Source organism: Phalacrocorax carbo, chromosome 5 (assembly GCF_963921805.1).
Source record: "Phalacrocorax carbo chromosome 5, bPhaCar2.1, whole genome shotgun sequence".
Taxonomy (NCBI): Eukaryota; Metazoa; Chordata; class Aves; order Suliformes; family Phalacrocoracidae; genus Phalacrocorax; species Phalacrocorax carbo.
This window is the reverse complement of record NC_087517.1, coordinates 50,679,640-50,695,562: the sequence shown is the minus strand read 5'-3', so window position 1 is coordinate 50,695,562 and position 15,923 is coordinate 50,679,640. Positions and strand designations below refer to the sequence as shown.

At 41.2% G+C, this 15,923-nt stretch overlaps 1 protein-coding gene across 1 annotated transcript in view; it reads left to right on the top strand.

Annotated features, from left to right (window-relative positions):
* LOC104051187 (low-density lipoprotein receptor-related protein 5) overlaps positions 1–15,923 on the top strand; it is a 167,138-nt gene that overhangs the window by 139,614 nt on the left and 11,601 nt on the right. The window contains exons 16-19 of the mRNA XM_064452384.1: positions 5,955–6,164; positions 8,423–8,548; positions 11,527–11,763; positions 15,755–15,865. Of these exons, the coding sequence (XP_064308454.1) occupies positions 5,955–6,164; positions 8,423–8,548; positions 11,527–11,763; positions 15,755–15,865 (684 nt within the window). The remainder of the gene's footprint in view (positions 1–5,954; positions 6,165–8,422; positions 8,549–11,526; positions 11,764–15,754; positions 15,866–15,923) is intronic.

The window sequence follows — 15,923 nt, the reverse complement described above, 5'->3', positions numbered from 1 at the left end:
CTCATCGCAGTTTTCCCATATTAGTAAAATAAAGCATTACTCAAATGTCCGTAGCAATAGTACCACATGGATCTTAGAGCGCGCTGTTCATCACTGACTTTTAAAAGCACTTGATAGTGCTGAAGAAATGGAGAAATGGGTTCGCTTATCTGGTGAGCAGTATAGCACAGAGGATCCAATGGCCCTACTTTCTGACTCGTGATTCATTCTCTCATCACCTTCTGTGTATCAAGAAATGAAATTCTTAAAGGAAGTGCAGGGAGAAGTGAACTAGTGTGAGGGAGTAGAAGCTGGGCTGTTCTCGTGATTGGCATCTGCCATAAAAGGCTGATTTTCCAAATTTTGGTGGCTCTTCTTTTCTTGCCATGTAATCACATACTTCTCTTGTGTTGTAGTGAGGCAATGAACTGAAACAGGACAAAATCGTTCACTCTTTTATGAGGACAGTTCACTTTTGAGCACCTAAAACTGACTCAAGGTCAGACTCAGGTCTCCTCCACCAGAGAGGGGATTAAAAACATGAAGCTGGAGCTGGGAAGGTAAAGCAGCCCATGCCTTTCACTAGTTATCAGGCTGGATAGGGGGATATTGTCAAACTGCCTATGTAGCCACAAAATGTCCGATCCAGGATAAACATCAGAGAACCTACAAAAATTTGTAGGAGAAAAGAAGACAAAAGGGAGACAAGACTTGACCTATGAAACAACCCATGTTTAAGAAGAAAAGTTTGACTGAGTGGGACGTAAAATACAAAATGCATCAGAGGCACCGGGAGGGTTTTGTCTAATGATGAAAGAAGTACCGTAGGAGGAAATCCAAAAGTCATAGGACAAGATGGAAAAGCAGCGTATTATGCAGGTATTGTGGCTGAAGTGGTATCCACAAACACAAGAGAGAGAGAAGCAGCACCAAAGAAGATTATGTGGAAATCATATAATGAGGGAGAGGTTCATTAATTGAGAAGGGAGGATGGGATCAATAACTAGTGCTGCTACTGATAAAAAGGTGGTCCCCATGTAATAGGAAGCCATATTACTTAATGAAGCTGTAGCATACAGTGGACCTAGCTATGCCTAGGTCTTCCACTTGTATGGATACAGGCATCCTTTTTTCCCCCTTCAATTTAGCACATATACAAGGGTGAGTCACAGCTAGCAGATGGGCGTGGGCAGGGGGCAGGTGTTTCTTGCTTGTCATGTTACAGTTTGGAATATGGACTCTGTCCTTGCATAGCACAGCATACAATGCAAAGGAGCCTGTTTATTATTGTTTTACATCTAAGTCTTGAATGAATAAGACCTGACAATAGGACTTATGTGAACTGATATATGAATAAATCACCAGCTAGGCCATCACATGCTGGTAGTTGTATCCTGTGATTGCAGGTTCGTTTGTACGCAGTCTTCCTTTTCGTGACATTAAAACTCCATGTAAGCATATATTTGCATACTGGGTATATATTTTAATACAATTCTTTGGATCTTTTTACAGGGAAAACTAAACTTTCTCCGGTTAATATTGAACCAAGCTTTTAGTGCACGTTTATTTAATAGGGTCGCAGCTAAAGATTCAAAACCTGTAGGTAAGATAAAAGCAGGGGAAAGCTACAGTATTGAAAAGAAAACAGTGTTTATTAACTAGAGGAAATGTATCATGAGCCAGAAAACTATGGTTGTATTTGATCCAGCTGAGCTCACTGTAATCTGGTTCACTGAGCTGTTGATATTTAAATGAATTAACAGCATATTTTTACTTTAAAATATTTTGCAGTCTTGCATCACAACTTAAGAAGAAATTTGGCATCCAAAGTTATGTTGGCTTGAATTAGTTCCTCTAAAAAGTATTTTCTGAGCAAAACACTTTAAAATGGGCATATATAAGCAAAAGGTTTTTCACATAAACTGAGGCTGCTGAACAAATTGGACCAAAATTGTGTATAGCATCCTTCATGCCAATTAGGCTGCTCTAGACAACCTTATTTCCTCATAGGCTTGGGGAAATGACAGCTCGCACAACACCCTAGTTAACAGCATCCTTCTAAATCATGGAATAACCTCAGGTGTCCAATGCTTAATCTTCAGAGAGGGATGAAAGAACTATAAACCTAACAGTTTTCTTTACAAGGTTCTTGAATTTTTGGAGTTGTTGATGCTTTTTAGACATTCATAAACCACTTGCAAATAACTTGTCTGCCACACCAGTCAATTAAAAAGTAGTGTTCCATATTATTGTTGAAGTGACTAGAAAAGCTGTAAAATTGCTGCGGTGAAAACATGCTTTGTTTTCAATTAGAATTTTTTTTAAATAGAGGAATTGTGTGTCCTTCCAGCTTAATGTTCTTTACATTCCCATCTTGAAAAGACTACACACCTGTTTCATTCTGGGAATCAAACTGTTTAATTACTATGGAAATTCAACACTTCTTTACTTGTAACATGTTTTGTCTTCTTTTTTCTAACCATATCTGTTGAAAGTATCCTTTTATTTATTCAGATCGAGTTTTTCATTTTGGTGATTCTTCTAAACAAGAATTTAATGGTGTCATCCAGGGCTATAGGTGCCTTTTGCCTCTCCTTTTAAAATTATTCACTAATAATTTGGGCTGTAATTTACTCAAGATCAAATCCAGTGTAATTATAGTAGAGATTAATCACTTTATCCAGCGCTATCTCCAGCAGCTTCCCAAATCACCTATGTTCAGCCTTTTGCAGGTGAAGGGAAAAAAAAAAGATGATGCTTGATGCACTCCCCCAAAAACTCTTAAATGTAGCCTGTTTTAGGCCTGGGTTTGGGAGGCTGTTCAAACAGGCTAGGGTTCTATCAGGACTGCTAGCTTGCAAATGTCATATGACACCTCCTGTATTCTTGATTTCAGGATGCCTTCAGGATATCCTTCAAGAAAACAGCTTGCCTTTTATATCTAAATGGATGAGCAATTTAGCACTTGAAGAATAATGAAGGCAGAGGGAATTATTTTTTATGGAGTTGAAATAAGGCTTTCCTATTCTTGTGGTATCTTGAATGCAGCTGAAAATTGTACTATTGAGTCAAAATGTGAGGTGTAGTCTGGCAAAAGGACAGTCATCTTTGAAAATCCAGTGACAGTGAAGTTCACAGGAGCTAAGGGTGCACAGCAAGCTGCAGGGCAAGTGAACAAAGCACGCTGAGAACCTTCTTCTGCCAAAAAGTTTCCTAGTATTCTAAATTTCTAAATTTTAAGGCCTGCTTAGAAGACAAAGAACACCTCAGGAACTGCACTGCTAGAGAGTAGTACTAAGGGTCAGGTTTAGTGCCCATTTAGTGAAATTAGTGCAGGTGCATCTATTCTGTTCTTCTACCCTTTACAAGAGTATTTGTAGTAATCTGTAAAAGAACTCTTTACAAGAGTAAAATCTGGTGGTGCCTTGGAAGTGTGTACACTGTCTCCCGTAGCCTCCTCACAGGCAAGCTTTAGGAATTGTGGGTTGGATGAGTGGACAGTGAGGTGGATAGAGAACTGGCTCAACAACACAACTCAGAGGGTCGTGATCAATGAGGCAGAGTCTGGATGGAGGCCTGTCACTAGCGGTGTTCCCCAGGGGTCTCTGCTGGACAAAGGCACAGAGTGTAACCTCAGTAAGTTTGCTGATGATACCAAGCTGGGAGGAGTGGCTGATACACCAGAAGGCTGAGCTGCCATCCAGCAAGACCTGGACAGGCTGGAGAGCTGGGCCGCAGGGAACCTGATGAAATTCAACAAGAGCAAGTGCAAGGTCCTGCACCTGGGGAGGAACAACCCCATGCACCAGTACAGGTTGGGGGCTGAACTCCTGGAAAGAGGCTCTGCTGAGAAGGACCTGGGAGTGCTGGTGGACAACAAGCTGACCATGAGCCAGCAACGTGCCCTTGTGGCCAAGGCCAATGGTATCCTAGGATGCATTAAAAGGAGCGTGGCCAGCAGATTGAGAGAGGTTATCCTCCCCCTCTACTCTGCCCTCGTGAGACCACATTTGGAGTACTGTGTCCAGTTTTGGGCCCCCCAGTTTATGAAGGACAGGGAACTGCTTGAGCAAGTCCAGCGGAGAGCTACGAAGATGATCAGGGGACTGGAGCATCTCCCTTATGAGGAAAGGCTGAGAGACCTGGGTTTGTTTATCCTGGAGAAGAGAAGACTGAGGGGGATTTCATAAATACCTATAAATATCTAAAGGGTGGGTGTCAGGACGATGGGACTGGGCTGTTTTCAGTAGTGCCCAATGACAGGACAAGGGGCAATGGGCACAAGCTGGTACACAGGAAGTTCCATCTAAACATGAGAAAAAGCTTCTTTCCTGTGAGGGTGACAGAGCAGTGGCACAGGCTGCCCAGGGAGGTTGTGGGGTCTCCTTCCCTGGAGACATTCAAAACCCACCTGGATGCGTTCCTGTGCCCCCTGCTCAAGCAGGGAGGTTGGACGCGATGATATCCAGAGGTCCCTTCCAACCCCTACCATTCTGTGATAACAGACACATCAGATTACAGCTAGGACTGTACTGCCACATACAGTTGGTGCATGTTTCTTCTGAAAATGGAATGAAACAAAGATATCTTCCTCATTGATGTGGAAACAAAAGACATTTGGGGCTAAAGAACTAACACCCCAATTACAAGTCTAAGAATTTCTGATCTCTCTACAACTAAATTTGACTAGAATGCACACTGTTTGTCATGACAGTCAAGCAAGAATCATTGCAGGCAGTAATTTTATGTGCAAAAATAACAGAATCTGTAATTGAAATAAATATTACATTCTTATGCTTGGCTGAGCTCTACATAATTTATGCAGCAAATCAGTTGAATCCAGTGCTCATAGCATTTTTATTATGTATCCTGATTCTATAATCTAATTTCTTGTAGATATTCAAAAGTTTTCTTTTTAAAAATGCAAACAGACATAAGGTCTTTTTTCCAAAATGCAATATGAGAGCAGAAGTACAAAGTTACAGTTTTGGTTTGATTCCTCATTTTAAAAATCAAATATAGCCAGTATACATAGGCATACACAGCCTCAAAATGGTTTCTGTGAATTAATAGAATAATTTGAAATCTGTTGTTCACCCTAGGCAAGCATAACAAAAGCAACAATTAAATGCCACTGAGTGTAGAGCAGTACACAGTAGAAGACTGCAAGCAATTGAAGTTAAAAGCAGTTATAAATGCATTTTTACTTAGCCTGATTTTCACACATTGGCTGAGAGCAGATTTTTACACATTTGTCTAGAGCAGAAAACCTGAGCATTTGATAATGTTCCTGTTTAAGACCATACTGAGTTCCTTGGAGTTTGGGTTTTCTGGTTGGTCTACTGAAGAAAAAGAGGAGAAGAAAGAAGTGTGGCTGTTAGAATATGAGCTTTTCTTTCATGATCATATCTCTGTGGTTGTGATATAGCATATGACAGGGTTTGTGTACTTGCCTCTTGCTTTGTGTGATTAACATGTTTTATTTGAGTAATGGCAGTGAAGCTAATTGGTTGTATTTCATTTTTGCTTGTAGATTCCAGCAAAGTGTACTGCTTGGTGTGTGAATGTATTGTAAAAATTTTGGCCCAAGAGCTGAGTCTGTATTGGTGACGCAGGCTCTTAGGGACTGCACACAGTTACACATAACAGAGCATGTCAACATGAGGCTGATCATGGCTGGCTGACCAGCCAGTGTAGGCAAGGATGAGCGGTGTTTCATACTATAGCTGCTTGCCCTCATGACGTGGCAACTGGTTGCATTTACCTGAGATGAGGCTGAAGAAGCAGAGACTTGGTCTGCGTAGGCAAATGAAGCCAATGACCTTATAGCTAACTGTTTGCAGGGTTTGGTAGGGTGTGATTTGGTTTGGGTTTGGTTGATTTTTTTTATTTTTTTTATTTTTTTAATTTTTTTTTTAAGAAATTAGTTAAAAGTCAGCTGGTGTAAAACTAGTCTTTGTTTTTGTTGATCTCAGGTGCTAACCGCGTGACCCTGGAGGACTCTAACATCCTTCAGCCAATGGGACTCACTGTACTGGGGAATCACTTGTATTGGATTGATCGTCAGCAACAGATGATTGAGAGAGTGGAGAAAATGAACGGGTACAAAAGGACTAGAATTCAAGGCCGAATTGCTCACCTAACAGGCATTCATGCTGTGGAAGAGCTTGATATGGAGGAATTCTGTGAGTTTATTTCAATACTTGATGTCTCTCACTGTTGGTCACTGTCTCTCAAAGTCTTCATTCAGCTGAATATTGTAATAACATTATCCAGTGGGCTTTGAGTAAGCTGTGGAGTGCTTTCAACTTGGCCAGTCAGGATCCTAGAAGAGGAGGAGAAATGAGTTCCTTGCTCTTGTCCAGAGGAGTATTTCTGCACAGCTAGAATATGTGACTTCATGGCACTTAGTTACTTGCTCTGTACAAACTCAGATGATATTGAATTCAGTCTAAAAGCTACTTATAATTATGGTTGTTAATTTTTTAAGTACAACCAAGTAATAAGACTTGGAAAAACCTTTAAAAGAAAGAAAAGGGCTATACTTGCCTTTTCTCCAGATGTTTCAGACCCTTGTGTAAAGAATAACTGGTTTGACTCGGCACAATCCATGATGTAAAAGCCTCCAGTGATGGAGGGAGAATGGGCAGGAGGCTCCTACAGTGAATTATTGTGGATGTGGAATTTCTCTCCCATCAGAGGTGGAGCCATTTTAGCTGCTTCTTTCTGAAAGGGGTCACAAATGCAGGACCTTCTTTTTCTGGACTGGTGGTCCAATTTCTGTGGCCTGAGGGAGAGTGCAGAAAGCTCTTAAAGTAGTCACTCATCAAAGTGACAACCTACAGTTCCTCTTGCTTAACAGGAAGATAAAAGAGAATATAAAAGCACAAACAAGACGAGGGAAACAGGGCTACTGACAGTGGCCTCTTTGAACTTTGTTGCATGTGATGAGTTGTCTTATATAGGGAGGGTACATTTGCGTATAATGCTTTAATTTTCAGAAGAAATTATTCCACTTCGCAGCCACCTGTGCCATGTACAGTAGTTTCTGTGGTAGCTGAACGTATTTTCCAACTTGCCTATGTGGGTAAGCTGTTTCAAACAAGGTAGCATGAGTACCTAAACTGTAGTAGATTCTATGTGCCTATCCTCATCTAGATGTTCTTTTTTCATCTGCAATACTCAGATTTCCTCCTTCTGTGCCATTTCTCATATTTTTAGTGTATTTCAAAAGTAATACTGAATGATGCAAAAAATTTTTTCTTTAATTTTCGGCACTTAAAAAAAATATTATATCCCATGTGTTTTTTAATTTTTTTTTAAGGCAAGAGTACTATTTCTTCTAAGTCACACTGAAAAGAATCACCTTTTGCAGCTAAAAACTGTCCTACATAGGTGACTTCTGTCACAACAGAGGACTAAAAATACTTTTGCACATGTGTGCATGGCCACACAAGTAGACATGCATGTACTTTTTCTGCTAGCAATCTGTGCCTCAAACAGTAGTCTCCAACACTGTATTAAATGAATTAGTTTGATAAAGGTGAAAGCAGGTTGCTGAGAAGCCTGAAGAGATGGAAGACAACTTTAGCACAGAAATTACAATAACTATACCGTTTCTTCCCTGTGGAAATTCTTGGTCCTTACTAGTAGTAAAAAATGCATTGTTCAGCAGCATCCCACATAACACCAGCTATAGCCCCACAGATTACTCAAGCAAATGCTCAGCTGTTAGCTTGATTATGCAGGCAGGAGACTGGGTCTCTTCTGACTCTGTTGGGCTGGAGTCCTTAGACAGTGACCTTGCTTCTCTGCGCCTAATTCTTATCCATGTTATGTTCGTTGAGAGTGATTGTATTAGGAGCTCTTGGGTACTCAGTGCTTCTGAATAACTGACTTGGGAATACAACTTGGGAAAACAAGATAGGAAGCTTCCTATCTTAAAAAAAACAAAAACCAAAAAACTCTGTCTGCTTATATTGCAGTTTTGTGAGTAACAGAGAAGTGGAGGGGCTACATATTAAAAGCTTTTCAAGATTAGAGAATTCCTGAGGGTTTGGGGCGTTGGCATTCTGCAGTGACATATGTCAATTCTCGATGCCTGGCAACCTTAGAAACGCGGGTGGGATGTCTAGGTACACTGTAAATGTGACCTTGTCGAATGTGCCTTCTTATTCCTCTTCACCTGAGCTCCCAAATTCTTTTGAGAAGTCCCTTAAAGGTCCCCATATCACTGTGACTGGGAGAAATGTAGTCCTCAAGAAATAGTAAATCAGCTTTTGAGCACTGAACTGAAAAATACTGCATTTATCTTCCTATTAATTTGTATGAAATCTTAGGTACTCAAACAGAAGTTGTTTGTGAGTGGTTTTGTGAGTTTGCCCTAGCTAGGAGAAGTTATGATTTCTTTTATGCTAATATTGTTTTCTGTGCATTTCTCCAGCTGTGCATCCATGTTCCCGTAACAATGGTGGGTGTTCGCACATCTGCATTGCCAAAGGGGATGGGACTCCAAGGTGTTCATGCCCTGAGCACCTTGTGCTTCTACAGAATCTCTTAACATGTGGAGGTGAGTTACGTTTAACAGTACTGCTAAGCAGTTTACATTTTTAAAAAAATGGGGGTTGAGGTTGCATTCCAATACGACATGTGGATTTACACACAGTGTTTTCCTACACGTGGTGTGTTGCATCATGTGTTAAATTGACCTTTGATTCTTCCACCAGCTGTTTTCTGCTTCAGTTTTTGGACATACATGACTTCTCATTGTGAGCAGAATATTCTTGTTTGACCTTAAAATACTTGCCTCTTCTACTGAGATTTTTATAATTGTATGATGTGACACGTTTGCGCTTTAAACAACTGCTTATAAGATGATGATGCATCAACCCATGATGACCTAGCAGTAGAAATTGTGCATATGATTCTCACATCATAGTCCACCTTGATACTCCAGTCTTTCAAATGTATTTGGCCTCATAACGTGAAACACTGTACTGTCCAGTTATGAAATGTAGGCCAAAAGCTCCATTGCAATCCTTTTTAATTAAGGTAGCTCTTCTCTTTCCACATGGTAGATTTTCCTTTAGACTTCCCTTTCACAATCCCAGGATTTTTTAAAATTGTCATGTTACACTTGCAGAGGAGATTCAAAACAAAACAAAAAAATGTTTCTTTTTGGGAGGCATCATATCTTAAATTGTTTGGCTGTGTTAGTCCATTTGACTTCTTTTTATGTATTCATTTTGCTGTGGATTTCATTTGCTGGCTGAACTCTAGCCTCCCATGGGAAAGTCATTTCCATTATAAATTGTTTTCTTTCGCATGACCACAACACGCTATGTGGTTTTAGAGTAGTAGCGGTGGTGGTTACATCTGCAGGGGGCGGGGTGTGGGGAATCAATCTACTTATATTTCTTGCTATACTGTTTTTGCACAACATGGCTAATGAGAGGTTCTTATGTCCCACTCCTTTGTTATCTTCAGTTATTAATCTAAAAATTAAGGGGCCTCTATTTCAGTGTCTGGGGTTTTTTTTATTCTAATCCTTCACTAAGCCTGCAACAACTTTTTAACCTATCATGCCTGCCATGGTAGTAGGCAATAGCCAGTATTTCAAAACAGATTAATAGCTATTTTGGCTGGAGAACATTTGTCTGTATACCCTTATGAATGCTCTTGACAAGTTTTCAAATGCAAGCTTCTGCCTGCCAAGTGCAACCATAATGCTTTAAATGTGTCTCTAAATGCAGTAGTGACCTATCTGTCTGAATTATCTGAACAGCACACTCATATCAAAATTTAATTCAAGAATTATCTTAATGTGTGCATCTGGCGTCTTTATCTTACCTACAGCTGTCAGGTCATTGGCTACATTTGTAATTCTCATATTGTTACACAAATAATCATAAATCAGAAACTTTAAAATCATAAAATTTTCAAAAACCAAATGCATTTGGATTTTTATTTGCATTTTGTTTTTCAAGCTCTTGATTATACTTGAGTCTCGTTCTTGAGCATTTCTCCCTAATCAAGGAAGGACAGCAGCACTTTAAAAATGGTTTGCATGTAATTGCATATCTCTAGGATCTGTAACACCACCCACAGGAGAAAAACAGTGATACAGAAGTCTTGTCAGTGGTTACAACTGAGAAGCTTTCCATATGCTGGGTTCTTTGTGAAGTCCATTCCTGAGCCTGAATGTTAATTAAAGCTTATTTGGTTTCCAGAGGACTGTTACCATCCAGTGTCAGAGCACCCCTCCAGATTGCTCAATATTGTTGTCATAGACAGGGTATGATGTGCTAAAGCATCTACTCAGAGCATTAGCTGGCAGCAGCAGCTGTGGGGACAAGTGACTGCCTCTGTAAACTGATTTAATTATGTCCGAGGTATTTGACCCAGCAACCTTTGAAATAAGTGGAAATGTATCTGTTTGCTGCAGTGGTGTTTTGAGACGGCCCCATCATTTTGAACATAACCCACTACTGCTGATAACAACTGAAGGGACTTACACAGTGTTTCTTTCATTGATACTAATGGTGGAAAAGGATGTGCTAATTTGCTGTATGTATGAATTAGGATAATTTTTTTGCAATAGATTCTTGATCTGGATTGCCTGTTGTCTTTTGACATTCTGAAGAAAGCAACTATTAATACCTTATTACAGCATAATTGTTGCATCTCTACATGAATTGTAGCTGCTGCTTAATGCTATCAGTGTGTGGTTGCAACTTGAGCAACAGTATGGGTGTAGAATGGATCGATGCCAGGATCTTGGAGTCTACAAAGTCAGATTTGCGGGAAGTCCCAGCTTTCTTAGGTCCAACAAACATAAAAATGGCTCTGCACAAGGTCCAGTCTTCTGTCTCCAAGTGTACTGAAAGAATGTAAGATCAGGGCAGGCCTACAGTGCTCCTCAGACTACGCTCTGAACTTCCACTGACTTGCAGCTCAGAGACTTTCCAGCAAGAGGACTTAGCTTAATGTTTAACAGGCTTTTACAGATGTTTTTTCTCCATTCATATTTTTCGTATCTGACTCAAGAATTTGTTTGTGGAGAAACCAATGGCAAAATAGAGAAACGGATATTGTAGAAGCAGATGTTGTATGTTTTAGGTGTATTCATTTCCAGTTAACCCAATGTATGAAGAATTGTTCCAGGGTAATGTAATTTCAGGGATTAGAATTATGTAGAATGTGGTTGGCATTCAGAAATTGAGTATTCATTTGAATTTATGTGTATGACTGTGTCTTCCAAAAGGTGGCTGTTAGAGCCAAAGTAAGTATTTGTAGTTCCTGTCCTTAGCTCAGTGCTTGCCTGCTACAGCAAGTTTCTTCAATCAGCATGCATCTAGTTTTTGTTATGAAAGTTGGCAAAATTTCATTCCCTATGCAGAATCATGTTCCCTTTGCTGGAATCTTAATATTGTCATAGAAGAACTTCAGTCCAGGCCTAAGTGTGTTTTTCTTGAAAAAGGCTTGACAGACCCTGTTGTAAGGGCTAAAATTCAGTGTACAAATATGATTTGTTTTCTCTTTCTCCAGAACCTCCAACTTGTTCCCCAGACCAGTTTACCTGTGCAACTGGAGAGATTGACTGTATCCCAATGGCATGGCGGTGTGATGGATTTCCAGAGTGTGATGACCAGAGTGATGAAGATAATTGCCCCATATGCTCTGCATCCCAGTTCCAATGTGAGAAAGGACAGTGTATTGATGCACACTTGCGGTGTAATGGAGAAATTGACTGCCAAGATAAATCTGATGAAGCGGATTGTGATAGTAAGATTAATTTTCCTGAACTCATGGTTCTAACATAAGCATCCATTTGGGATTCTGTTCTTGATATATATATATATATGATTTTTACTTTCAAATGGGGAAAAACAACCTTAACCATAAGCCTAACTAAGCTATCCACTGATTCTCCTTTTCTTTCCCTCTTTCTTATTCTGTTGCTCAAATTAAACTTCTTTGTAGCTACATAAATTGCTGACCATGTAACTAGATATGGGGGAGGTATCTTTAAACCATATTCAGAATGAAAACAGGAAATAAACTGGCAGAACTTACCACATGCTTTTTTTTCCTGCATAATTACCATTTTGGCTTGCACTGTTTCCATGGTGTCCACTTCACCTTTGGACAGTGGTGACTGCAAGGTGCCACAGGGAGGAAGAGATGGACTTAATCCTGTGGCTGAATTGGCTTCTCTGAGAGTTCACTTTTAGCAAGCTGATGCTTATAATCTTGGATGTACCTTTCTATGAGAAATCTGTGGAACAACGTCCAAGGAATTCGTGCTGCTACAGCTTCTTTGTATGCAGTCAGCCATAGGATCTGGGTCCAAGAGAGAAGCATGGACGGGTGCATTTGCATCATCCTTTGGTTGATGGGAAAACTTGCATATTCTGTGTCTAGTATCAAGGCATAGCTGAAACAGACACTTGACTATGAGCTGGCACCATGGCTTCTTATTGCTGTACAGATTTCAGGAGCCTATTCAGTAGCATGGCTCTTGGCCTGTGAAGCCTCAGGACCCTTGGCTCTACCCAGTCAGTGGCTAGCCATTGCCACTGCACCAGCAGGGTAGATTTTTTGTGGACATTTCAATGAGCAATTTTGTGGATTTGCAATGTCTTCTGTAACTCTGAGCCTGGACACCAGAACACCAGTACCTTCTTTGCAAACAAGAAGAGGATCAGCCATGTCCAAGTTCCACCTCCTGTTGTGGGAGGTGGTACATACTGCCTGTACTGCTTCGTCAAAGGGCCAAAGTAAGAAAACTTGTGGGTTGAGATAAGAACAGTTCAATAATTAAAATAATGATAATAATAACAACACTAATAAAAACAATAAGGTAATGAAAAGGAAAATAACGGGGTGGGGGGGGGGGAGAGAGAGAGAGGTGAAACCTGGGAGCAGGGCGGAAACCAAACAAACAAGTGATGCAGCCGCTCACCACCCACTGACTGACGCCACCAGTCCCTGAGCCACAATCGCTGCTTCCCCCAGCCAACTCTCCCCTGCTAGTACACCCAGCATGATGTCATATGACACGGAATATCCCCATTGCCAGTTTGGATCAGCTGTCCTGGCTCAGCCCCCTCCCCTCCCAGCTTCTTGTGCCCCAGCAGAGCATGGGAAGCTGGAAAAGTCCTTGACTAATGTAAGCACTACTTAGCAACAACTAAAACACGTGTGTGTTATCAGCATTATTCTCATACTAAGTCCAAAACACAGCACTAAACCAGCTACTAGGAAGAGAATTAACTCTATCCCAGCCAAAACCATAGGAGTATCTACCCCTTTTATTCCATACCATTTATGTCATGCTCAGGTCCCACACTATCCAATACAACCTCATTAACCACCACTCCCCTTCCCATCCTTTGATATAATACACAGATATCGTTCCATTAGTCTATGTCCCACCCCTGTAAAATGTCCACAAAATGCCTGTGGAGTTCATTTAGTCCACAACTTTGGGCTCCGTCTGTCACAACAGTCTCTTTCAGGGCAGGAGAGGTGGTGTGTGTGTGGTGTTGGATTGTTGCATGCTGATGTCAGTCTGTTCCGTCACTGCTGCACTTTGCTCGGTTAAATCAAAATTCATTCTCCATTAATTTGGAAGATTCCTACTGTGATACCATTGGTATGGCATATAGCAACCACAGAAGTGATGGCATACGATACTATACAGCAACTGACGTTATACCATTCACCTCTCTGGCTATTCTCACCCAAAATCAAATCCCCTTGAGGTACACATCGGACTTCTCCATCCTCCTGCATCACCCACCAAGTGCATCCAGGTCCTAGAGCAAAAGCAATCCCACAAATGGGTTTCCTTTTGCCCAAGACAGGAATAATCCAGACTGTTTGCCCCAGCATATTTTTTACATGCACTACAGGGACTCTATCCCCTTCCACAGTACCTAAGTGTGTTGATTGGGCAGGGCTGTCTCGACTGGCAGATCCCCTAGTGTTGACGAACCAGGTGGCTTTTGCTAAATGTGTACCCCAGTGTTTAAATGTCCCACCCACCCCCCATACTGCTCTCAGTGGAGTCTTTAACAGTCCATTGTATCGTTTGATTTTCCCAGAGGCTGGTGCGTGGTAGGGGATGTGATACACCCACTCAATGCCACGCTCTTTGGCCCAGGTGTCTATGAGATTGTTTCAGAAATGAGTTCCGCTATCTGACTCAGTTCTCTCTGGGCCGCTGTGTCACCATAAGACTTGTTTTTCCAGGCCCAGGATAGTGTTCTGGGTGGTGGCATGGGGCATGAGATATGTTTCCAGCCATGCAGTGGTTGCTTGCACCGTTGTAAGCACATGGCACTTGCCTTGGGAGGTTTGGGGGAGTGTGATATAATCAATCTGATAGGCCTCCCCATATTTATATTTCAGCCATCGTCCCCCATACCACAGAGGCTTTAACCGCTTCGCTTGCTTGATTGCAGCGCATGTTTTACATTCATGGATAACCTGTGCAATAGTGTCTGTCCATGGTCAAGTCCACCCCTCGATCATGAGCCCACCTGTATGTTGCATGTCTTCCTTGATGGCCTGAGGTGCCATAGGCCCATGGAGCTATAGATAATTCACCTGTATGTTGCCAGTCCAGATCCACCTGAGCCACTTCAATCTCAGCAGCCTGATCTACCTGCTGGTTGTTTTGATGTTCTTCAGTGGCCTGACTCTTGGGGATGTGAGCATCCACATGACGTACTTTTACAACCAGGTTCTCAATTTTTTAAGGATTATGCACTTGTTCAGGGGCGAAGTCCCAAGACACTGGAGGTGCCCACCATCCTAGCCATTTGCCCATACTACCCCACATATCCTGCCACTCACAGCTATCTAGTCTTGGGGCAGATCTCTGGATGATATTTGTAAATTGCTTATTAACCTTAGACAAAGCTGAAACAATATTCCAAATAAATACCAATAGATATATCTTAACTACCCAAGGATGTTTAAGATACTGAAAAGTTATTGTAATGAAGGAGGAGACATAGAAGAAGGTAGCGAAGATGCCATTCTGTATTTCCTCCATAAAAACCCCTCTCAGAGAAGGAGGTACAGTTGCTAATTGTCTCCATGAGGTGATACCCTAAGTACAGTAATGGCTTCAATGCAAAACACAAATACCCAATAAAGCTTAAGGCCAGTGTTTGAATAGCAAATCTCCCAGGCAAAACATTGCTAATTACTGCACAGCACAGCAAACTACAAAAACCAACACCAGTCTTTAACATGTACTGCAAAATTAAGAGCATGGTGCAGGTCAGATAAACTAACATTGAGAACAGATGAGTCAATGCTGTGACCAGCAACTGTTATTATCTCAAACCCTTTGTACCCCATGTTGGGTGCCAAAAAGGACTGTCGTGGTTTAGCCCCAGTCAGCAACTAAGCACCACACAGCTGCTCGCTTACTCCCCACACCCTTGTGGGATGGGGGAGAGAATAGGAAGGGGAAAAGTAAGAAAACTCATGGGTTGAGATAGGAACAGTTTAATAATAGGGATAGGGAGTTACTGGGATCAGAATTTTATTTTAGCCCCACTGAATAGGATTATAACAAGAAGAAGGAAGAATCAGAGAAATGTAGGCTTGTATTCTAACCACAGTAGCAAAGCAGGTGTTCTGGTGCCTACCTGGTCATAACATAAAATACACTGTGGTTTCATGTCTCACTTCTTTTGGTTTTCTTAAGATGCTCAAAATACAAGTAGTACTTAATCTTTTCTTTCTTTCTGTGCAGCAATTTGTCTACCCAATCAGTTCCGATGTGCAAGTGGACAGTGCATTCTCCTGAAGCAACAGTGTGACTCCTTTCCAGATTGCATTGATGGTTCTGATGAACTTATGTGTGGTATGTCCTTCCTTGAGATTCAGATGCTGTGTTCAGGCATAACGTCCTACATCCCTAT